Source organism: Copadichromis virginalis, linkage group LG23 (assembly GCF_057382275.1).
Source record: "Copadichromis virginalis isolate Kocher_CV1m ecotype Utaka linkage group LG23, C_Virginalis_male_GT1.1, whole genome shotgun sequence".
In the NCBI taxonomy this organism is placed as follows: domain Eukaryota; kingdom Metazoa; phylum Chordata; class Actinopteri; order Cichliformes; family Cichlidae; genus Copadichromis; species Copadichromis virginalis.
In genome coordinates this window covers 49,812,213-49,838,162 of record NC_140639.1, presented here as the reverse complement: position 1 = coordinate 49,838,162, position 25,950 = coordinate 49,812,213, and the positions used below count along the sequence as shown (strand labels likewise).

Genomic DNA, 25,950 nt, shown 5'->3' with positions numbered 1-25,950 from the left:
AGACCATGGAGTCCAGCCTCTGTCAGGGAAGTCGGCACTAAAGCCTGAAAGACTTCAATCTGTCTCTGCTCCACCCGAGAAAGACCAGCACCGTACTTGTTGTGCATTCAAGGAGGGAACATCAGCGCTGCATCGTGGGAACAACACCGCAGGAACAAAGACACAGCACGGCCGATGAAGGACGAGGACAAAGGAAAGGTGAGTGAGAAGACCCTGGTGGTGTGGACGGACCTGCAGGGGCTCCAAGACTGAGGAGCAGAGACGTCCATGTACCAGCTGAGGATGCTGCAGTGATCCAGGGAGCTCGGTCCAATCTGAGGCCGTGTGAACTACGTGGACCACAGTTTCTTCACAGACTTCAGCCACGTGAACATCTGGAGATCCAACAGTGTACGAGCTGTGAGCCATCAGCTGTTTCTCTCATCAGCTGCTGTAATGAGAGCTGCTGGAATCATCTCGAGCAGCAGGAAATCACTGATGTTGTTTCTAAACAAAGATATGGGACTGAGCTCCGCTGAGCTCCTTCTACTTTCATCCAGATAGAAACTGCTACAGTCTGCTGATTATTGCTTTGCCTCCATCACACGAGCTCTTTATCCTGTTCTTCACTCTCATTGGTTCTTTGTCTGCTTGTTTTTACAACAGTAGTCTTCTGATTGGTCAAAGACAATCAGCTGTGACTAAATGTAGCTCCTACAGCAGTGATGGGAATAACTACTGAAGCTAATCCAGTATCAAAGCTCAGGAATCAGCAGCTCCCACCTCGTTTTCTTTCAACAACTATTTTTAGCTGCTGTGTTTTTGTGTTTCTGCAGACCTCAGACATCCTGCTGCTCTGGACAACTTTTTCATTCTTTTGTATCATTATTTTGCTTTTCTTTTATTATTATGTTATATGTATTAATATGTGAAACACTTATTCTTTGTGTTTTTGCTTTGCTCCTGTCAAACTGCTTTAATAAAATCTGCTGCAGTCTAAACTGTGGACGTTCCCTTTTTAACCCTTTGTGAAACAATAAAGGTTTAAATCTGAGTATTCATCTATGTTAGTGTTTAATGGGTCTGATAGGTTGCTTTGGCCTTTCCCAGTAATATCTTCCCTTGCAGTCTGTGGTCCAGGCTTCTAAAACCATCCCAGGTTAACAAGAACTACAATCTAGAGGAGAGCTGCCATAACAGGTGTGACTGATGAGATCTGACCTGCAAGGTTACTCAGGTTTGTTTGTATCAGGACAAGCAGGGAAGCCGCCTGGACGTCAAAGTAGTTAGAGCTGGGCGAGTGTCCTCACCCACATCGGCTTCACAACTCTGCATCATCTACTGAGTAAGACTCAGAGCATCAGAGATTAGAAGGTCTACAAAGAGCTGAACCAGACTTCCTGTATAAAGGTTTTAGTTCCACAGATCGACAGTGTCAGCACAACTAAAACGTGGAGACTGACCTCAGAGTTTCAATTTGATGTTGTGGATTCTCCAGAAGAACACACAGCTGCTTCACTCCTGAATCCTGCAGCTTGTTGGAGCTCAAGTCCACCTCTCTGGGATACGAAGGGTTGAGCTTCAGCACTGCTTCCAGATAATCACAGCTGATCTCTGACAAATCACAGCGCTCCAATCTGTATAGAGAATGAAAGATGTAAGTTTATTAGACAAAGTGCTTGAAATCATTCAGTGTTTCATCATCTGTTCAGAGCTGAAGAAGGTTCAGAATGTAGAAGTTTAGAAAATGGAAACTCCAAACAGCTGAAGCCAACAGGAAGCAGCTTCAAACAAACACAACAAGAGAAAAAACTCTGAATGTTTCACATTAAAGTCGAACATTTCTAACAAGAGTGTTTTAAAGACAGCGTCACTGATGATCATCTTCTGCCCAGTAAAACTTTGGTTTTCCTCATGTGAGTGTTAATGATGCACAAAGACTGTGAGTGCAAAGAGGGAGCGAGGAGGATGACACAGAGATGGTACAGGAGCATCAAGAACATTAAAGTCTGGCGATTAAATGCCTCACTCCTAAATGATTGGCAGTTTTTTGAGTTCATACATACTGAACTAAATACTTACTTGCAGTTGAACACAACTCCAGAGATATCGCCTTTAACTCTCTGGGATTGCACCAAGGCATACATTAGAGGTCGCATAATATCATTTGCAAGTGCCGGGAAAAAAAGAAAAGAGGCTAGGCGGTGTGAATTGGAGGCCAAAATAAAACACCTAGAGCAACAACACAAAAAAGCACGGACAGCCAATTTGCTTTCCGATCTTAAAATGTTACGTAGTGAGCGTAATAGTTTAATGAACGTGAAAATTGAGGGCAATTTAAGATTCACTAAACAAAAGTACTATGAACAGGGTAGTAGGGCTAGTAGATTGCTGGCAATAAGACTCAGGAAACAGCAAACTTGTAATATGGTCCAAAAGTTGAAGTCAGATCAAACCCTAATTACTAAACCAAATCAAATTGCAAGTTGTTTTGCCAATTTTTTCGAGTCATTATATAAAAATTCAGATACATGTAAAGATAACAATAGACTATCTGATTTCTTAGAAAAGATCAATTTAAAAACACTGCCAGAGTCTGTAGCAAAGGAGTTAGATGAACAAGAAATTTTACAGGTGATTTCAAACCTTAACACTTAAAAGGCTTAGCACTTAAAAAACTTAAGGACAAAGTCGCACCCTTATTACTGAAAGCTTACCACTGCGCTCTGGAGACTGGGACTATGAATTGAATTGAATTGAATGAATGCTTTATTGGCCATATGCAGGTTGCCCCGCAGAGGAATAGGACCCCTCCCCCCCGACTTACACACACAACAAAGACATCACATGGGAATACAGTCGGAGATCGGCAGCGTTACAGAAAAAAAAAAAAAAACTGAAAAAGTACACAACAATGGGAAAAGTACATGAGGAAAAAAAGAGACCTCTTCTCACGCTTGGCACCTATGGGAGGACAGCATGAGAACAGGAAACAAAAAAAACTCCTCTGCACAGAGAGCACATAAATGTCCACATTACAACATTGGAGCACGTGACAAGCCACCGGGGTTGGGTAGGGGGTGAGGAGTAATACGAAGGAACACAGCAGTCGTCCTACACAGCGCTACCATTCCAGCGTGGCACACGGACCCGCCGTCTTCCCCCACAGGAAACAAGCATCGAAGGCGTTTGGAAAGGGAGGGGGATGAGTGCGTGCTTATCAGTGTAAGTGTATGTGTGTGCGCGTCGTCCTGGAACGATGCTACAGTTGTTGTAATCCATAAAGAGGGCAAGGACCCCACAAACTGTCAATCATACAGGCCAATCTCATTACTTAATACTGATTTGTGCATTCTCACCACGATTTTAGCCAAAAGAGTTAGTAAAATTATTACACAGGTTATAAATCCAGATCAAACGGGGTTCATTGCAGGAAGGCACTATTGTCACGGCTGGCGGAGGGAGCCGTGTGGTGTGGAGGAAAAGGAGGACCCAAGATGCAGCGAACTGATGACAGAGTGATGTTTATTTACAAGGTGGTGGTGGTGGCAAAAACAGGCAACTCAACATGAGCAATTACAAACCTAAACTGGGAGAAACTAAAGACAAACCTGAGACCATACAAAAGGGGTGCGGGGCAGAGAGACGCAGAGACAGGAACGAAACACCATAGAATGCAGAGCTACACAGAGGAATGCAGTGATACATGGATGAACGCAGACGAGCCGACGAGGAGCACAGGCAGACACCAACTATAAATACACACACCAGGTAATGAGGAAATGGCACACAGGAGGGGACACAGCTGGAACTTAATGGGCATAACGAGACACAGACCTACAAAGTAAAACAGGAAATCTAGAACCCGAACCGGACACAAGGGGGGAGGACACAGAATAACTAGAACAGAGGGAAATAGTCACAAAAACACAAAACGCTGGGTCAACGACCCAGGACCATGACAACTATGGCACTATATTGCCTTCCTGCAATATAGTGCCATATTGACAAAACATTGGCAATGGATATAGGAGGAAACATTTCACTAACATTCAAGGAGCGATGTGGCTTTAAATGGCCAAACGAAGGTATCAAGTATTTAGGAATTCAAATTCCTCACTCATTATCAGACTTGTTTAAAGTAAATTATGAAGTTATAGTTGCAAAAATAAAAAAAGATTTAGAGAGATGGACAGTCCTGCCTCTGTCTTTCTTGGGTCGGATCGAGAGTATACGTATGAATGTATTGCCAAGACTTCTAGACCTTTTTCAAATGCTGCCTATTAACATTCCCAACTCTACATTTGATAATTTAGATAAACTTTTTTCCAAATTTATATGGCAAAGCAAACGCCCAAGGATCAAGTTCCAAACATTAAAACTGTCAAACCTGCAGGGGGGATTGGCTGTTCCAAACCTGAAATATTATTTCTGGGCAGCTCAGATGAGACCCCTGACTGTATGGGTGCGGGATTTGTCTTAAACTCAGTGGCTAAACATTGAGAAGACAATGTGCGAAAGATCATTGGAATCCCTGCTTTGTTCTAACATTTCAATTAAAAATGTGCATATGGGGGAACGGACGAGGGTCACACTAAAGATTTGGCGTAGAATCAAACAATCATTTGGTCTTCCAAAAGAAATTTCAATTCTATCAAGCCTCTCCTCCCTGCAGGGTTTTTCTCCTATTGTGGAAGACTCTGGCTTCAGAGCATGGTCACATAGCAGGCTTCATAAACTTTGTCATGTTGTGAGGAATGGGCACCTGAGCTCATTTGAACAGTTGAGGTCAGTTTCGGCTTCCTTCTTCTGACTTTTTTAGATTTCTGCAGCTAAGAAGCTTTTTGACAAAACATAAAGAATGGAGGCAAGTTTTGGAGCCCTCACCCATTGAGGAAATATTTCTAAAAATATTTCAAAGTAATTCCTCCCCAAAATTAATCAGTCATTTTTATAACGCATTTATGAGTTTCAATACAAATGCAACTTTGGATATTAAGGCAAGGTGGGAAGCTGAGACTGGCACTCAAATCTCAGAGGACACCTGGGAAGAGGTGTTCGGTGAAGCCCATCTGGTGACTAATTCTGGGCTGTGGAGAGAATTTAAATGGAAGGTGGTCATGAGATATTTTAGAACCCCAGAGATAATGGCCAAAATGAAGCCTACAAATCCTGACACCTGCTGGCGAAATTGTGGTACTTCTTTAGGAACCCACTCACATATATTCTGGTCATGCCCAAAACTCTGCTCACTTTGGAATGACATATTTAAAGTTCTCAGTACAGTTTTCCAACAACCATTAACAAAAGACCAACAGTTAGCCATTTTAGGAGTCTTACCAAAGGGTTTTGCGGGAAACAATAAAAAGTATCTCTTAAGAATCTTACAGCAGCACTAAAGTGTATCACTATTAAATGGCTGAATCTTGACCCACCTTCATACAAAATGTGGATCGATAAAGCAAGAGAAATTTACCAGATGGAGGAAATAACATCTGCTCTGCAGATTCAGAGAGAATTGTTTACTGAGCGTTGGCAACCCATACATGCTTTACTGTTTCAATAATTTAGCATAGGTCTGTTTCGTTTTGTCCATTTACGGCTAAGTTTGTCACATGTTAGGGCTGGGCGATATGGCCTAAAATCAATATCATGATAAATTGAGCAGTTAACCTCGATAACGATAAATGGACGATAACCACCCCAAGTGCCAAAAAACAAACTTTTTTTTTTTTTCATTTGATGGGGCTGTGGCAGGCAGCATAGTTCCTCCAGTTATTTTGATAATATTATTCCCCCTAGACCTATTCATTGCAATTATATTATTACCACTTTAAAGGACTGTAAAATGTCACTGAAAATAAATGAAGACAATAGTAGTAAGTACTTTTAGTGGTTAAGATTTATTAACTGAACAAAATAAAAAGTGTCGGATACAATATGTAACCATGCTCTCTAAAAAATGTATATCCCTTGTAAACAAAATAGTTTAATAATAAATATTATTTATTAATAGGTTGGTTGTGTTACCTTGACTTGACGCAACAGTCTTTTTGCAGAGTTTACATTTAACAATTTTTTGATCAATATCATCCTTGTTGAATCCAAAATGTTGCCAAACGATTGATGATGCATTTTTTTTGTTAACAAGCGTCTCCTCTTCCTCCTCCACCAGCCTACCTCCGTCGCTGCTGCTTCAACATTTAAATCGTCCTCCATTTGTTCACCCGTGTCTCGTCTTGTTACAGGTAGTAGAGTCATGTGACTCCACCCCGTCAAGTCTGTAACGTAGCACAGCGTCTTAAAGGGACATGAACATCGCCAACCTGCACATGCCTTTCCTTTTTTTTTTTAAATACCGAATTTACCGACATGGGCAAAATGACGTCGATGAGAGTCATAAATTTCGGTAACGATAAATTTTTGATATATCGCCCAGCCCTATCACATGTTATTTAATATTACATAAAGTTTTTGTTTTGTTTTCTTTTTGTTATGTTGTTGTCTGTTTGTTTGTTTTGCTTGGGTTTTGTTTTGTGCTTCCTAATTGCAGTTCTTATTTTAAACTACATTTCTGCATTGCGGTTCCTGTAACTGTCCTACTTGTGAACATTGACAAGTACAAGTTGCAATGTTGTAAATTATAATAAAAATTGAGTTAAAAAAAAAGAAGAACATTAAAGTCGTACATTTCTCATAAAAACAGGACAAAGACTTGAAAAAGTCATGTTTTTCCTTCCAGGAACCACATGGCTTCACTTTTAAAGGTGAAGTGTGACAGAAATGGACATATTTGAAGTCCAACACCTTTTTCCAGTCACATTATTAAAGCAGACAAACTACAAGCTCATTTTCATTCCAACAAGTCATCTTCTGACCTGGACTAACAACACTGGTCTCTATGTGCAGCTGGCTGTGAGACCAGTGCTCAGGGAGCGTCTACAAAGTGCAACACTGAAAGAACATCACACACTCATTTGCTTCCAGCACTTTCACACAAACATCTACTGTCATTATTGTCACCAAACTCTGTGGATCCTTTATTGCAAATTCAAATGGGATCAAATGGTCAGACAAAAGAGGGTTATGAGGAAATATGATGAAATGTTGTGTATTAGCAGCAACTTATTGAATCATTTTCCTCAGAAACCAAACAAAATGATTGACAAACATGTTTTTACAAACTCAGTGTTGGACTCGGATCAGCAGGATAAGCTGATGTTTAAAGGCATTTGAGTCTCGCTGTATGAGAGTCCAGTTCTTACTCAATATTTATGGATGATGTTCTTTCAGTGTTGCACTTTGTAGACGCTCCCTGAGCCTCACAGCCAGCTGCACATGGACCAGCTGACATTACCCAGCATTAGAGGCGGCTGTAAAAAATTCATGTTCCCATTTAAATGGTTTTAATTTGAATAAAACTATGTTGATTCATTCAATCCTGAATCGATGTTTAATATAAATGTATTTTGCCAGAATCTCAGGTTAAAGCTCACAAACTATTTCAACAAGCAGCAAACAGCTAAAACAGTAAATGAGAGCAGCTAAACACACAAAGATGGAAACACAGAGCGTGGATCGTTCACTCGACGGCACGTACACGGACACGCCGTCGGGGCTGAAAGTGGACAGCTCACAGATCCTGAAGCTGCAGGTTTCATCTGTTTCCAACCAAAACTGAGTGAAGCAGCAGCAAAAGAAGATCCAAACTCTGCTTCACGTTTGATCAATATGCTCATGAATTCTCTCTGACTTTGGCTGTTCCTGCCTGCACAGCTCTCTCTCTCTCAGTGTACTCCAAGAACAGCTTCAAACATCTGTTTCTGCATCATTCACTGTTTATTAGCCACCAGTCTGCTGTTGTGTTCAGTGCTGTCGGCCTCTGACAGTAAAGCCTCATTTCTGCTGTTCCATGGAAACTTTTTAAAATGATGACAGATTACAAACTCTCAGCTGTGTCTGTAATCAAACCTCTGTAACTTTGCTTCACTTCAGCAGCATCAGCTCATGTTCACATGTTGCTTCATGGTTTGCTTCAGTTTTTGATCGACTGCAGAATATTTTGAAGGTTATCTGCTATAAAAAGCCAGAAGAGGAAAATCTGCTTCATGTGTTTCTGTTTGATCCTCAGTGACTTTGACACAAAGGCCTCTGCTGTGATGATCACACCTCTGATCAAGTCTCACAGTGTCACAACTGATAAATGATCAGAGTTAGAATATTTCTGACTGTCTGCTGTGTGCCGTGACCTTTGACCTGCTAAAGACAGTCAGCTGTGGATTATTCATTGTTGTGTCTGATACTTAGAACTGTGAGGAAGAAGCTACACAGTTAATCAGGGTCCCCTCTCTCTGAATCAGGAAAGGTGGGCAGGCCGCGTGTGGGCCGCGGGCCATACGTTGAGTATCACTGTTTGAAATGTGAACATTGTTCTGCTGCAGTCAATGGACTAAACCAGAGAAGAAGAAAACAGACTTTACCATGAAGATCCTCAGTGTGGATCAGTATAATATCAGCCTGATGGCTGCAGTTTAGTGTCAGCACAACTTTCACATCATATTCATCTCAGCACAACTAAAACATGCTGACTGACCTCAGAGTTTCAAATCGACATCGTGGATTCTCCAGGAAACCACACAGATGCTTCACTCCTGAATCCTTCAGGTTGCTGTAGGTTCCACTCAGGTCCACCTCTGTGGGATACGAGGGGTTGGACTTCAGCGCTGCTGCCAGATAATCAAGGCCAATATCTGACAAACCACAGACACTGTATAAAGAATGAAAGATGTAAGTTTATTAGACAAAGTGCTTGAAATCATTCAGTGTTTCATCATCTGTTCAGAGCTGAAGAAGGTTCAGAATGTAGAAGTTTAGAAAATGGAAACTCCAAACAGCTGAAGCCAACAGGAAGCAGCTTCAAACAAACACAACAAGAGAAAAAACTCTGAATGTTTCACATTAAAGTCGTACATTTCTCATAAAAACAGGACAAAGACTTGAAAAAGTCGTGTTTTTCCTTCCAGGAACCACATGGCTTCACTTTTAAAGGTGAAGTGTGACAGAAATGGACATATTTGAAGTCCAACACCTTTTTCCAGTCACATTATTAAAGCAGACAAACTACAAGCTCATTTTCATTCCAACAAGTCATCTTCTGACCTGGACTAACAACACTGGTCTCTATGTGCAGCTGGCTGTGAGACCAGTGCTCAGGGAGCGTCTACAAAGTGCAACACTGAAAGAACATCACACACTCATTTGCTTCCAGCACTTTCACACAAACATCTACTGTCATTATTGTCACCAAACTCTGTGGATCCTTTATTGCAAATTCAAATGGGATCAAATGGTCAGACAAAAGAGGGTTATGAGGAAATATGATGAAATGTTGTGTATTAGCAGCAACTTATTGAATCTTTTTCCTCAGAAACCAAACAAAATGATTGACAAACATGTTTTTACAAACTCAGTGTTGGACTCGGATCAGCAGGATAAGCTGATGTTTAAAGGCATTTGAGTCTCGCTGTATGAGAGTCCAGTTCTTACTCAATATTTATGGATGATGTTCTTTCAGTGTTGCACTTTGTAGACGCTCCCTGAGCCTCACAGCCAGCTGCACATGGACCAGCTGACATTACCCAGCATTAGAGGCGGCTGTAAAAAATTCATGTTCCCATTTAAATGGTTTTAATTTGAATAAAACGATGTTGATTCATTCAATCCTGAATCGATGTTTAATATAAATGTATTTTGCCAGAATCTCAGGTTAAAGCTCACAAACTATTTCAACAAGCAGCAAACAGATAAAACAGTAAATGAGAGCAGCTAAACACACAAAGATGGAAACACAGAGCGTGGATCGTTCACTCCACGGCACGTACACGGACACGCCGTCGGGGCTGAAAGTGGACAGCTCACAGATCCTGAAGCTGCAGGTTTCATCTGTCTCCAACCAAAACTGAGTGAAGCAGCAGCAAAAGAAGATCCAAACTCTGCTTCACGTTTGATCAATATGCTCATGAATTCTCTCTGACTTTGGCTGTTCCTGCCTGCACAGCTCTCTCTCTCTCAGTGTACTCCAAGAACAGCTTCAAACATCTGTTTCTGCATCATTCACTGTTTATTAGCCACCAGTCTGCTGTTGTGTTCAGTGCTGTCGGCCTCTGACAGTAAAGCCTCATTTCTGCTGTTCCATGGAAACTTTTTAAAATGATGACAGATTACAAACTCTCAGCTGTGTCTGGAATCAAACCTCTGTAACTTTGCTTCACTTCAGCAGCATCAGCTCATGTTCACATGTTGCTTCATGGTTTGCTTCAGTTTTTGATCGACTGCAGAATATTTTGAAGGTTATCTGCTATAAAAAGCCAGAAGAGGAAAATCTGCTTCATGTGTTTCTGTTTGATCCTCAGTGACTTTGACACAAAGGCCTCTGCTGTGATGATCACACCTCTGATCAAGTCTCACAGTGTCACAACTGATAAATGATCAGAGTTAGAATATTTCTGACTGTCTGCTGTGTGCCGTGACCTTTGACCTGCTAAAGACAGTCAGCTGTGGATTATTCATTGTTGTGTCTGATACTTAGAACTGTGAGGAAGAAGCTACACAGTTAATCAGGGTCCCCTCTCTCTGAATCAGGAAAGGTAGGCAGGCCGCGTGTGGGCCGCGGGCCATACGTTGAGTATCACTGTTTGAAATGTGAACATTGTTCTGCTGCAGTCAATGGACTAAACCAGAGAAGAAGAAAACAGACTTTACCATGAAGATCCTCAGTGTGGATCAGTATAATATCAGCCTGATGTCTGCAGTTTAGTGTCAGCACAACTTTCACATCATATTCATCTCAGCACAACTAAAACATGCTGACTGACCTCAGAGTTTCAAGTTTACATCCTGCACTCTCCAGGAAACCACACAGATGCTTCACTCCTGGATCCTGCAGCTTGTTGTTCTTATTCAAAGACAAGGAGTCATTACTCAGGTCCAGCTCTCTCAGATGGGAGGGGTTGGACTTCAGTGCTGCTGCCAGATCATCACAGCTGATCTCTGACAAACCACAGTTCCTCAATCTGTATAAAGAATGAAAGATGTAAGTTTATTAGACAAAGTGCTTGAAATCATTCAGTGTTTCATCATCTGTTCAGAGCTGAAGAAGGTTCAGAATGTAGAAGTTTAGAAAATGGAAACTCCAAACAGCTGAAGCCAACAGGAAGCAGCTTCAAACAAACACAACAAGAGAAAAAACTCTGAATGTTTCACATTAAAGTCGTACATTTCTCATAAAAACAGGACAAAGACTTGTAAAAGTCGTGTTTTTCCTTCCAGGAACCACATGGCTTCACTTTTAAAGGTGAAGTGTGACAGAAATGGACATATTTGAAGTCCAACACCTTTTTCCAGTCACATTATTAAAGCAGACAAACTACAAGCTCATTTTCATTCCAACAAGTCATCTTCTGACCTGGACTAACAACACTGGTCTCTATGTGCAGCTGCCTGTGAGACCAGTGCTCAGGGAGCGTCTACAAAGTGCAACACTGAAAGAACATCACACACTCATTTGCTTGCAGCACTTTCACACAAACATCTACTGTCATTATTGTCACCAAACTCTGTGGATCCTTTATTGCAAATTCAAATGGGATCAAATGGTCAGACAAAAGAGGGTTATGAGGAAATATGATGAAATGTTGTGTATTAGCAGCAACTTATTGAATCTTTTTCCTCAGAAACCAAACAAAATGATTGACAAACATGTTTTTACAAACTCAGTGTTGGACTCGGATCAGCAGGATAAGCTGATGTTTAAAGGCATTTGAGTCTCGCTGTATGAGAGTCCAGTTCTTACTCAATATTTATGGATGATGTTCTTTCAGTGTTGCACTTTGTAGACGCTCCCTGAGCCTCACAGCCAGCTGCACATGGACCAGCTGACATTACCCAGCATTAGAGGCGGCTGTAAAAAATTCATGTTCCCATTTAAATGGTTTTAATTTGAATAAAACGATGTTGATTCATTCAATCCTGAATCGATGTTTAATATAAATGTATTTTGCCAGAATCTCAGGTTAAAGCTCACAAACTATTTCAACAAGCAGCAAACAGATAAAACAGTAAATGAGAGCAGCTAAACACACAAAGATGGAAACACAGAGCGTGGATCGTTCACTCGACGGCACGTACACGGACACGCCGTCGGGGCTGAAAGTGGACAGCTCACAGATCCTGAAGCTGCAGGTTTCATCTGTCTCCAACCAAAACTGAGTGAAGCAGCAGCAAAAGAAGATCCAAACTCTGCTTCACGTTTGATCAATATGCTCATGAATTCTCTCTGACTTTGGCTGTTCCTGCCTGCACAGCTCTCTCTCTCTCAGTGTACTCCAAGAACAGCTTCAAACATCTGTTTCTGCATCATTCACTGTTTATTAGCCACCAGTCTGCTGTTGTGTTCAGTGCTGTCGGCCTCTGACAGTAAAGCCTCATTTCTGCTGTTCCATGGAAACTTTTTAAAATGATGACAGATTACAAACTCTCAGCTGTGTCTGTAATCAAACCTCTGTAACTTTGCTTCACTTCAGCAGCATCAGCTCATGTTCACATGTTGCTTCATGGTTTGCTTCAGTTTTTGATCGACTGCAGAATATTTTGAAGGTTATCTGCTATAAAAAGCCAGAAGAGGAAAATCTGCTTCATGTGTTTCTGTTTGATCCTCAGTGACTTTGACACAAAGGCCTCTGCTGTGATGATCACACCTCTGATCAAGTCTCACAGTGTCACAACTGATAAATGATCAGAGTTAGAATATTTCTGACTGTCTGCTGTGTGCCGTGACCTTTGACCTGCTAAAGACAGTCAGCTGTGGATTATTCATTGTTGTGTCTGATACTTAGAACTGTGAGGAAGAAGCTACACAGTTAATCAGGGTCCCCTCTCTCTGAATCAGGAAAGGTGGGCAGGCCGCGTGTGGGCCGCGGGCCATACGTTGAGTATCACTGTTTGAAATGTGAACATTGTTCTGCTGCAGTCAATGGACTAAACCAGAGAAGAAGAAAACAGACTTTACCATGAAGATCCTCAGTGTGGATCAGTATAATATCAGCCTGATGTCTGCAGTTTAGTGTCAGCACAACTTTCACATCATGTTAATCTCAGCACAACTAAAACATGCTGACTGACCTCAGAGTTTCAAGTTTACATCCTGGACTCTCCAGGAAACCACACAGATGCTTCACTCCTGAATCCTGCAGGTTGTTTCCCCACAGGTCCAGCTGTCTCAGATGGGAGGGGTTGGACTTCAGTGCTGCTGCCAGATAATCACAGCTGATCTCTGACAAACCACAGCTCTCCAATCTGTATAAAGAATGAAAGATGTAAGTTTATTAGACAAAGTGCTTGAAATCATTCAGTGTTTCATCATCTGTTCAGAGCTGAATAAGGTTCAGAATGTAGAAGTTTAGAAAATGGAAACTCCAAACAGCTGAAGCCAACAGGAAGCAGCTTCAAACAAACACAACAAGAGAAAAAACTCTGAATGTTTCACATTAAAGTCGTACATTTCTCATAAAAACAGGACAAAGACTTGAAAAAGTCGTGTTTTTCCTTCCAGGAACCACATGGCTTCACTTTTAAAGGTGAAGTGTGACAGAAATGGACATATTTGAAGTCCAACACCTTTTTCCAGTCACATTATTAAAGCAGACAAACTGATGATGACATCTCTGGGGTCTGATTAATAGAAAAAAAATCTCTTTGAGACCTTTTGTAACTGACAAACTCTTCATCTGCTAACAACACTGAGTTGAATCTCCATGGCTGATAGTTGGAGCAGGCATCAGGAATACACATTGAAAAAACAAGAGGAGAAATCACCAGAGTCTTATAATCACATTCTGTAACTAAAGGGAGACGTTTTTCTATACAAATATATGTTTTATGGACATTAGAAAAAAGAGTATTGATTTGAAGCAGGATTATGAAATCTCCATACATCAGCCAGCCCATAATTATCAAGAAAGCTCTGAATGACGCATGCTGACTTTGGACTAAGTGTACTTTTGTGTGAACTGTGGTCCATAGCAGATAATGAGCAGTTTAGGTCTCCCTCAAAGATGATATTGTGTGATGACATATTGGGGAGCCGCGCAAAGACATTAGTGAAAAATCTGTGATCGTCCCAATTAGAGGCGTAGATATTTGCTAAGATCAAAGGAAAACCATAAACTATATTTTCTGCACTTAAAATCCTGTAATTTTCTCATAAATCGACAGTGCGCCTTATGGATGAATTCTGGTTGTGCTTACTGACCTCGAACCGATTTTATGTGCTACACGGCGCTCAGAAACCTTTCAAAAGATGTTTTGGTACGACTTTGCTCAGCTACGAGGCCGCACCGCTTGATGGATTGTTGGAGCATTACAGCTACGAGGAGCCTCGCGGAGTGATACGTACTCTGCTTCAACGTAATATTACTGTATTGAGTGTGTATAAGGACCATAAATGGCACCTGTAAGAGACACGGTTACAAAGAGGGTTTCAAACTCCAGGCTGTCAGTCACGCAGTAGAACCTGGGAACAGAGCAGCTGCTTGTTATTATGCTCAGCGTCTGTTTACATTTTGACTGCACGATTGTGAGCTTTTTGTTATGCACAAAAACAACATTGTTTTCTTTTATTTATGGAGCATTATTATTTAATAAATGCTGATCATTTATTCCTGAGTAATTGTTTCATGTACATCTACGCTGTATGTTAATAAATGTGCCTGTGTGAGATTTGGGACACAGCTTTGACTAAGAACTCTCTTTTTGTTCGTACTTTCTGGCTTTAAAAATATCGAGATATATATCGTATATCGCCATCCAGCTAAAGAATATCGAGATATGATCTTTGGGTCATATCGCCCAATCGTAATATTGCAATAGGTTGTCCGTTAAACTCAAGCGGGGCTTGGGCCCTGGCACGGCGTAGCCACACAATCCTGGTAGTAGTGACGCTCGGCTATGATGGCGTGCGGGTTACCAGCTGGCTTTCTCAGGATAGGGCTCCTGTGTGAGCGGTCGACAATAACGTCTTTATCCATACCCAGCACTTCACGTAGTAGCACGGATACGGCCGTGGAGGAGCTCGAGTCCAGGCCCTCTGGGATCCCTATGATGTGGATGTTAGCTCTCCGCTTCCTGCCTTCATCACATTTATCCTTCAGGTCAGACAGCTCCTCCTTCATACTCTCTACTGTAGACTGCAGGGTGGTCACCTCATCGCTCCACATTGACAGCCCATCCTCAGCTTCTTTCACTCTAACCTTTACTCCATCAACTTCGCCGCACGTCGCCGCCATGCTGTTAGCGATCTCATTTCTCAGTCCTTGCACGTCAGCCCTTATATTGTCAAAATCTTCTTTCAATGCATTTCTGACTTCTTCTTTTAACAGCGTACTAATGTCCTCTTTAATGGATTGAAGAAGCTCCAGTTTTAGAGCAGTAGGATCCACATCACGCGCGTCTGTTGAGTCTGCTCTTCAGCGGCCGTAGAGCTGGACGCTGCCCTTTGGCCATCATCGATACTCTCGCCCGAGATCGCACCGGGGCTAAAATATTCACCTGCTCAGCTGTTTTTGATCAGTTTGAGCCTGTGTGGTTTGATCAGGTGGAGGAACGATGTGATGCTATAAAGACATCATCTTGTCCAAATGATGTTGTTCCAACACGTGTTTAAAAAGATTTTAAAGGTTGTCGGTTCCGACATCTTAGCGATTTTTAACAGCAGTCTTAGTTCAGGTGTTGTACAGCCTGTTTTAAACATGCTGTTGTACAGCCTGTACTAAAAACCTGATCTGGATCCTCTGTCTGCTCAAACTTCAGGCCTATTTCAAAGCTTCCCTTCCTGTCGAAGATTTTGTAAAAGATTATATTTGTTCAGCTGCAATCTGTTGTAAAGGTTTCAGTCTGGTTTTAAAGCTCTTCACAGCACTGAAACTGCACTTTGAAAAATTCTTAATGATCTTTTATCAGCCACTGATCAGGAGACTCGGCTGTGCTTTTGGATCTGACCGCTGCCTTGACCACAGCATCTTGACCTCACCATTGGAGCATGGCGGCATCAAGGGCGCTCTATTAGACTGGTTCAGCTCTTTTATTAAATCGCATTATTACATTTGGGGCTTATATTTGACGGCAATTTGAAAAACAGCTGAGCTCAGTTGTACAGCGGTCTTTCTTCAAACTGAGGCTTTTATCTAAGGTGAGATCATTTCTATCTTTTAAAAACCTTGAACGGGCGATCCACGTTTTCATGACGTCCCAGCTGGATTATTGTAACTCCTTATATGTTGGAGTTAGTGGGACCTGCCTGGCAAGACTGCAGCTGGTCCAGAAAGCTGCAGCTCGTCTTCTGACACAAGCTCAAAGACATTTATCGTCCCAACAACCACATATACGCTGGTCCCTCGCTGTAACACAGTTCACCTTTGGCGGCCTCGCTGTTTCGCTGATCTTTTTTGTGCAATTTTGCATGTTTTTGTTTTTTACAGCGCATTGTGTTCTGCGTCCTGATTGGCTGTAGACCATTGTCAGCCAATCTCGTGCCGTGTCTCCTGTACAGTACAGAATGTGTTCAAATTTACAGCAGTGTGACTCTGCAGTGCTGCACTGTATGTTTGTACGTTTTGTCCCAACAAACAACAATGATGACGAGACGTTTTGCACCTGTGGTAGCAGCCAAAGGCAGAGGAAGATGCTGACCATCATAGTTTCAACAAGGAGGCAAAAAGGTTGTAACTGTCCACAACAAGAACATCGTAAGGATGGAGTCAGCTTTGGCTTTGTGGCTCAGTGACCGCAGGAAAAAGAACATCGTGCTGGACACCAACATTATCTGCAGAAAAACTCAAAAGCTTTATGAAACTTTACCTGACAGCGAGGAGCCCAGGCCATGGACGAGTGCTCCTCACACAGAAGCTCATTTAATGCCAGCAAAGGCTGATTTGACACATTTCAGAAACACTTTGCTTTCACTCTTTAATAATGAACTTATTTTTCTATGAAGGTTTGAACTTTGTTTAAACAAGAGAGAAAAGTGTGAAAATGTTCATGCCTGTCTGAGAAAAGTGTAGAAAGTGTGCAGTGAGGGTTTAACTGCCTTAAAACTTCTATAATACTTGTAAAACATAAAGCTGCTACTTCATTCTGAGACTTATTTTTAGAACGTAACTCGATAAACGAGCGACCGCAGTAATGTATTGTGTTTATTTTGAAAAGTCTCAACAGGATCTTCAGATTTATTTTGAAAGCTTTATCTGGAAAACACAAACACATAAGCAGGAAACAAAGAGCGTGATATGAAACGATAGACGTTTTCATATGGTCATCATATATACATCGTTCTATCGAACAGCCCCAGCTCCTGCTGTCAGTCTCTGTAAATCTGCTCTGAAAACACATTTGTATTCACTGGCTTTTAATACAGCATGAGAGTTATTTGATATTTGATGTGTGATATTAATATTAGGAGTTATTTTAATAGTTATCTTGGATTCTTGTACAGCACTGTGGTCAACGCTGCTGCTGTAATTAATGTGCTATAAACACATAAACAATCTGCAGTTAAACATCCAAAACTAAAGATGTGATCGCTGCCTTTAGAAAATGTGCTGATGCACAAGATATCAGCTCCATTAAGGTGGAATGTGGCCGTGTTAGAAACATGTTGGAAGAAGTTTGAAGCTGAAACTGTGAAGCTGAGAGTGAAAGAGCTCCAGCGTCTGTCACAGGAAACTTTCTTATTTCCACACTGATGAAAGCATCAAGCTTTGATTTCCTGCTGCTTTTATTGAGTCACACTGTGAAACTGAGCCACAGCTGAACCAGCATCCCTGTACAGCAGACACTTACAGCGCTTGGCTGCTTCCATTGGACCCTCTGCACAGAGCTTCAGTTTCCTCTTCTGGTCCCAAAGTGCAGAACAACAAGGTTTCAAACAGCTTCGTTCCAGCAGCATCAGCCACAGACATGCAGAGAGAATCCTTTGGTTGTGTTGTGTGTTTGCATATCTGCTGTCTGTGTTGCTTTGTGAGGATGGATCATCTCCTGCAGCTCCAGATAAACAAGCTGGACCTGACCCTGGTAGCTTCACTTAGAAGACACTTGTGACGGGAACGTGTGAGAAGTTTTGTGCAGACAAGTTTGGATTTAGAGTGTGGGACGAGCTCTCCACAGTCTTTGTGGAGATCCACATTCTGCATACTGCCTGTGAGAAGCTGCAGACATTTGTCCTCCAAATCCACTGAGCAGCTGCTCGTGGTGGTATTAGCTTCATGTGTGCGTGTTAGCATGAAGCCTCGGTCACACTCTGCTGTGGACACGGTCACGGACAGCTGGACGCCTGATGGACGAGTCGTCCTTCCTGTTAAACTTCTTTGAGCATGAGAAGAGCATGAGAAGCTCAGTGGACACTGTTCAGTGTTTTAACTCTCGCTTTCTGATGGGTTTCGATTTTATTATTGTCATTTGTATTAGGAAATATTTAACCATATATTCTTAGAGGTGTATAATCAATTGTGTAGTGATAGGATGTGTGATCTTTAGCAGGCTGCAGGGGCTTGGTGTGTATTCCACACTAGAATGCACACCCACATCCTGGGAGCACGAGAGAGGTCGTACCTTCTCTTATTGTTTTATGGTAGGATTAACGTAGCTACGTCTGTTCTAGTCTAAGTGCTTTTTGTTTAGATGAACTGCTGGACTTCCTCACCATGTTATCTAGGGTGAACCATCTAGGGTGAAGGGGGGTCTACCCTCTTCCTGACCAAGGATGTTATATGACCCTTTGATCAGCAGTACCACACACACACACACACACACACACACACACACACACACACACACACACACAGTATTCTTTGTTCACATGTATACCTATGTGAGATGCTATATGTTAATGACCCTATGCATATTCATGTAACCACAATAAAAGGAGTGCTATGGGGAGCCTGGCTGAGAGTCTGATGGTGGTCAAGTGGTGGAACGACGCTTGGCTCCAGCCAGGTCTCCCTCATGCATGAGTAAACCAGAGAACTTTGGTGCCTTGTGTCTTGCTTTTTGCTGCGTAGCAGATTGTCCTTAACGTTCCAGTGGATAGGTTCAAACTACAAACCTATCATTAATTGGTCCTTCGAGAGCCGGATCCCTGGAGTCGACATTCACGGAGGGGAAAAGAGACACGCCGACAGACTGACGTCAGCCAGGACTTACAGAGGTCCTGCAGCAAAGTCCCGAGGCGTGAGAATTCGTCATCGAGCCGGTGGATTAGCCGTCTGTTTTTTCTCCTCGATGGATGACGATTGACGGGATTCGGGACTGATGCTACTCGCAATAAGGAACACCAAGTAGGTATGTGAAAAATCTAAGCCACTGTGTGAGGCTGAGTTGTAAAGTCTTTATCACTGTGTGCGATAAAGCGTGTAGTCACTGTGTGCGACTATTCTTTGCCGCTGTGTGCAGCAAAGCGCGCATCCACTGTGTGAGGTTGCGTTGAAAGTCTTTATCACTGTGTGCGATAAAGCGCGTGATCACTGCTATGTAAGTCTTTGCCACTGTGTGCGACAAAGCACGCAGTCACTGTGTGAGACTGCGTTGAGACAATAGGCCTAATTTTTGTTGTTTGTGTGTGAGGATATTTTTTGTTGTCGTTGTTGTTGTGTGAGTGTGTGCGGAGCAGAACACGTGGTCTGTGACGTCGGCAGCTGTTGTTGTTATTATGGGTTCCCAAGCAACCAAGAGTGTGTCAGAGGGTGACGAGAAGTTTATGGTGAAATTCGCTCCCGGTAGCGCAAAGTATTTAGGACATTGGCGCAAGAAATATGATTTTGAAGGTAAATTGGTTGTAGGACAATGTCAAATGTTAGTAGACCAGTTGACAGTGAAAGCAGCTTGTGCGACAGGGAAATTGAAACAGGAGAGAGAGTTACAAGTGGCGTCCGCTAAATTGTGGTTAGAACAGGCGCAGAAGAGACAGGAGGCAGTGACTATATATACTGACAGTCAGTATGCATATGCTACACTTCATTTCTTTGCCGCTCAGTGGTCAAGACGAGGCATGACAACATCAACAGGTAAACCTGTGGAGCATGCGACATTGTTGCAGGCCCTGTTGAAAGCAGTCTTACTGCCTAGTAAAGTTGCGGTTTGTAAATGTGCAGCACACACACGTGGCACTGACCCCATTGTACTAGGCAACGCCTTTGCAGATAAAATTGCAAAGGAAGCGGCCCTTGGAACACATGGGGTTCATGTTCTGGCGTCACAGGAGCAAACTACGCCCATCACACATGATGTGTTAGCAGACATGCAGTCACACTCACCTCCAGCTGAGAAGCAGCTGTGGCTCACTAAAGGAGCAAGCCTGCGAGGTGATGTCTACTATCTTTGTGATAAACCTATATTGCCTAAGAACCTATATAGGACTGCTGCAAGTTTGAGCCACGGGCTCTGCCATGTCTCGACAGCTGGGATGGTGGCAGCAGTCGAACGGCAGTTTTTCACACTGGGATTCAATGCTTATTCAAAACATTTTTGTAAAGCATGTTTAATATGTTGTAAACATAATGCTCAGGGAAACCTCAGACCTAGGAGAGGAAAGTTTCCCAGACCCAGCTACCCATTTGAAGTAATCCATATGGATTTCATTGAGTTGTCTAACTGTAACACCTACAGGTACTGCCTGGTGATTGTGTGCCCGTTCTCAAAGTGGGTAGAAGTTGTCCCCACTAAGAAAGCAGATGCTATTTCAGTGGCTAAAGTGATATGCAAAAATGTGATCCCAGAGCATGGGATCCCCCAGACTATTTACAGTGACAATGGTCCTCATTTTGTGAATGAAGTAATTGAGAAAATGTCACAACATCTGGGGATAACGCTGAAAAACCATTGCTCATATCACCCACAAAGTGCAGGGCTGGTTGAAAGGACTAATGGCACAGTAAAGCTGAGACTCAGGAAAACAATGGAGGAAACAGGCAGAACATGGGTAGACTGCATTGAGCTAGTGAAAATGTATATGAGAATCACGCCAACTGATAATGGCCTAACGCCTTTTGAAATAATATATGGCAGGCCATTTAGAGTTCCAGTGTTTTGTAATGATAATGATAAAGCAGAAGAAGAAAACACACTAGCAGACTGGATGATTAAAATGCTGAAAAGCAAAGAAGTCATGAGTGCAAATAATCTGCCAGATGATTCTGTTTCTGTACAGGAAGAACGTCTGAAGCCAGGGGACTGGGTACTGATAAAGGTCATAAAGAGGAAGTGCTGGTCGAAGCCACGGTGGGACGGACCATACCAGGCTCTGCTGACAACACCAACTGCTGTGAAGATTGCAGAACGACCCACCTGGATACACCAAAGCCACTGCAAAAAGGTGACACACATCCAGGCCAGCTCGGAGTAAGTGGCAGGAAGACCGGGTACAAAGGGGGGGAAAGCCTCTAGGGCCCTTCGTCTCAATCCGGTGAAGAAACCAACTGAGCCACAGGTACTCATCAGAATGGCTGGTAAAGTGTTGTCTACCCTGCTGGGTGTAATGGCTTTGATGTCATCATGGTCAGCTGTGGAGACCCTGTATGTCCAAGGAAACCACACCCAATACCCTCATGGCTATTCTACAAACTTTTGGTGGCAGTTTATGAATACAACTGCTCACTTGAACAATAGGACGGACTGCTATGTGTGTGCTCATATGCCGTTATCCGCATATACATCTGGACTGTGGCCGTACAGCATACCAGAGGACAGGAGTTGGTGTCTGTTGGGCTTAGCAACTCATCCTGGCAACAGAGTCCTCTGGTCCCAGGCCAACTATAGTACACCTCTGAACATCACCTGGAGTAAGTCGCCACTTATAGATGTGAATTGTTCTGAGCAAACTGACTTATTGGCCTGGCCTCAAGTGTCAGACCCACTGCCAGACATAATATTGCTGAACAAGCTGAATACAGCTCAACTGCCGTTGTGTGTGATGAACAATGGATCACTGTCAGTGGGGGAGCTGCCGCTTCGTTTATGTGGATACATATACACCTACTGCCCTCCAGAGAATGAGAGCAGGTGTATGAAATGCTTGACCAGTGCAAAGTGAGCTGAGAACTTGACATTAAGGAGGACTGAATGCAAGTCCAACCGGGCTTACAGGATACCAGTAAAAGCAAAGAGTCAGAAGTGGACAGGATGTGCAAGGATGGTGCCGAGCAGTAAAGGAACAAGAGTTTTGGCTGATTGGTATTTCTTGTGTGGACATAAAGCCTATCTATCACTCCCTGAGGGATGGGGAGGATTGTGTGCCGTGGTGAAGTTATCGGATCATGTCTTCTTCATGGACAGAGTTGAACATCACCCTAGCAACCGACGGAAGCGTGAGGTGAATATAGCCTCACCTAACTCTTTTGGAGTGACAGTAGACACTGGAGTGCCACGAGAATTCCGCATTTGGAGTGGAGGAGCTAAATTCTTCCAAAGTTTGATCCCAAACATCGGAGTTGCAGAGGTGCGGGATCATGTGGAGATCAACCGATATGCCTTACTGCGACACATTAATCTCACTAAGACTCTGGGAACAGCCTTAGCGGAGGAGCAAAAGGCCATCAGAACGATGGTACTGCAGAACAGGCTGACCCTAGACTTGATAACAGCATCACAAGGAGGAGTGTGTAAGCTGATTGGAGAGACATGTTGTACGTTTATTCCGGATGGATATACGACTGGAGGAGACATCTATGAGGCACTGCAGAACTTAACTGCTCTGCAGAAATATGTGGCGGACCACACATCAGGAGGAGACACGTCACAAGGCTGGATAGCCTGGTTGACATCTGGACCATGGTGGAATATGTTTCTAAAGTTTTTGACTCCCATTCTTACATTATTGGCTTTGCTTTGCTTGTTTACAGGTTGCATTTTGCCATGTGTAAGATCGATGGTGAATAAAATGATTGCTAACACCTTTACCAATTTCATACTGTTGCAGCAGAGTGACATGGATGCTAAGGCTAATATGTGTGTATGAAATGAAGCCTGCACTGAAAATGTTGACAAGTGGTGTAGAGCTGAAGATATATATATGCCGTATAGCCTTAAAAAATGACAATACAGGGTGGTGATGATGGGTTTAGATTTTATTATTGTCATTTGTATTAGGAAATATTTAACCATATATTCTTAGAGGTGTATAATCAATTGTGTAGTGATAGGATGTGTGATCTTTAGCAGGCTGCAGGGGCTTGGTGTGTATTCCACACTGGAATGCACACCCACATCCTGGGAGCACGAGAGAGGTCGTACCTTCTCTTATTGTTTTATGGCAGGATTAACGTAGCTACGTCTGTTCTAGTCTAAGTGCTTTTTGTTTAGATGAACTGCTGGACTTCCTCACCATGTTATCTAGGGTGAACCATCTAGGGTGAAGGGGGGTCTACCCTCTTCCTGACCAAGGATGTTATATGACCCTTTGATCAGCAGTACCACACACACACACACACACACACACACACACACACACACACACACACACACACACACACACACACACACACACACAGTATTCTTTGTTCACATGTATACCTATGTGAGATGCTATATGTTAATGACCCTATGCATATTCATGTAACCACAATAAAAGGAGTGCTATGGGGAGCCTGGCTGAGAGTCTGATGGTGGTCAAGTGGTGGAACGACGCTTGGCTCCAGCCAGGTCTCCCTCATGCATGAGTAAACCAGAGAACTTTGGTGCCTTGTGTCTTGCTTTTTGCTGCGTAGCAGATTGTCCTTAATGTTCCAGTGGATAGGTTCAAACTACAAATCTATCACTTTCACTTCAGCTTCACCAACAACAGCACAAGCAGAGCAGCCCACTGCCTGCATGGCTGGGACAGCGCCCCCTGGTGACTGTAAACCACTACAACATGTAGACGGCCGTCTGCAGGCTGGATGTAGCACCACCGCAGAGACGTGCTGCAGCTCTGTTTAGTTACCCAGCTGACAGCAGAGGCTGTAGTTTACTGTTACCAACATGGAAAACTGAAGCTTCACCAGCTGGAGCTACAGAGCTGGAGAACAAAGGAGACTGAGAGGCCAGAATGATGTGGGAGGAAACATCAAGAGCCTGTTTGAAAGGAGACACATGTGGATGCTGTGCCAGTCTGTGGTCTGTCAGAAGTCAGCTGAGTCACACTGCAAGAAGCTGCAGAATCTCAGAGGAGGAGATTTGGAAGTGTTTGTGGGACAAACTGGACTCAAAGAAAGAAGATGTTTGTGAAGTCTTTGGTGGAGGTGAGCAGTGTGAAGCAGAACACATGCAGATGAATCAGGAGGTCAGCATCAGTGTCTCCTTGTGGTGGACGGTAAAAGAATCAGAGCCAACGCTCCCGTCCACCCTCGGCATGAAGCAGTGCTGTTTCTGAAACAGGAGGACAAGTCCAGAGAAGACAGAGGAAGCAAAGATGAGGGTGGGACAGGACAGCAGGACTTCCTTCAGACCTGCAGCTCCATCACACTGCTGTAGCTCCTCTTCATCACACATGTACCTGCAGCCTGTCTTCGAGTCCAGGAGTCACCTCCACACAGTGTAGAAGCCTCCTGTGCAGACCATGGAGTCCAGCCTCTGTCAGGGAAGTCGGCACTAAAGCCTGAAAGACTTCAATCTGTCTCTGCTCCACCCGAGAAAGACCAGCACCGTACTTGTTGTGCATTCAAGGAGGGAACATCAGCGCTGCATCGTGGGAACAACACCGCAGGAACAAAGACACAGCACGGCCGATGAAGGACGAGGACAAAGGAAAGGTGAGTGAGAAGACCCCGGTGGTGTGGACGGACCTGCAGGGGCTCCAAGACTGAGGAGCAGAGACGTCCATGTACCAGCTGAGGATGCTGCAGTGATCCAGGGAGCTCGGTCCAATCTGAGGCCGTGTGAACTACGTGGACCACAGTTTCTTCACAGACTTCAGCCACGTGAACATCTGGAGATCCAACAGTGCACGAGCTGTGAGCCATCAGCTGTTTCTCTCATCAGCTGCTGTAATGAGAGCTGCTGGAATCATCTCGAGCAGCAGGAAATCACTGATGTTGTTTCTAACCAAAGATATGGGACTGAGCTCCGCTGAGCTCCTTCTACTTTCATCCAGATAGAAACTGCTACAGTCTGCTGATTATTGCTTTGCCTCCATCACACGAGCTCTTTATCCTGTTCTTCACTCTCATTGGTTCTTTGTCTGCTTGTTTTTACAACAGTAGTCTTCTGATTGGTCAAAGGAGACAATCAGCTGTGACTAAATGTAGCTCCTACAGCAGTGATGGGAATAACTACTGAAGCTAATCCAGTATCAAAGCTCAGGAATCAGCAGCTCCCACCTCGTTTTCTTTCAACAACTATTTTTAGCTGCTGTGTTTTTGTGTTTCTGCAGACCTCAGACATCCTGCTGCTCTGGACAACTTTTTCATTCTTTTTTATCATTATTTTGCTTTTCTTTTATTATTATGTTATATGTATTAATATGTGAAACACTTATTCTTTGTGTTTTTGCTTTGCTCCTGTCAAACTGCTTTAATAAAATCTGCTGCAGTCTAAACTGTGGACGTTCCCTTTTTAACCCTTTGTGAAACAATAAAGGTTTAAATCTGAGTATTCATCTATGTTAGTGTTTAATGGGTCTAATAGGTTGCTTTGGCCTTTCAGATTCAGATTCAGATTCAGAATGGGTTTATTGCCAGATGTTGAGGTTTACAACATTAGGAATTTGCTGCGGTGCTTCAGTGCAAACAATAAGAATTAAAGTGCTATGTAGAAAGAAAGATATGTGCATGAGATATATACATGAGAATAAGAATTAAGAGTGCTACGTAGAAGGATATATACATGAGTGCAGGTGGTGATCAGTGCCAGACATGAGATGATGCAGTGACACAGCGTAGGGTCATGTGTGAG

General features: G+C 43.0%; 1 protein-coding gene and 1 pseudogene across 1 annotated transcript in view; one reads left to right on the top strand and one right to left on the bottom strand.

Moving 5' to 3' along the window:
- LOC146682049 (NACHT, LRR and PYD domains-containing protein 12-like) overlaps nucleotides 1-25,950 on the bottom strand; it is a 233,161-nt gene that overhangs the window by 95,716 nt on the left and 111,495 nt on the right. Inside the window, exons 6-7 of the mRNA XM_085448815.1 lie at nucleotides 8,573-8,746; nucleotides 1,443-1,616 (exon numbers count right to left, since the gene is read on the bottom strand). Coding sequence (XP_085304941.1) covers nucleotides 1,443-1,616; nucleotides 8,573-8,746 — 348 coding nt within the window. The remainder of the gene's footprint in view (nucleotides 1-1,442; nucleotides 1,617-8,572; nucleotides 8,747-25,950) is intronic.
- On the top strand, nucleotides 20,006-23,429 carry LOC146682056 (uncharacterized; annotated as a pseudogene).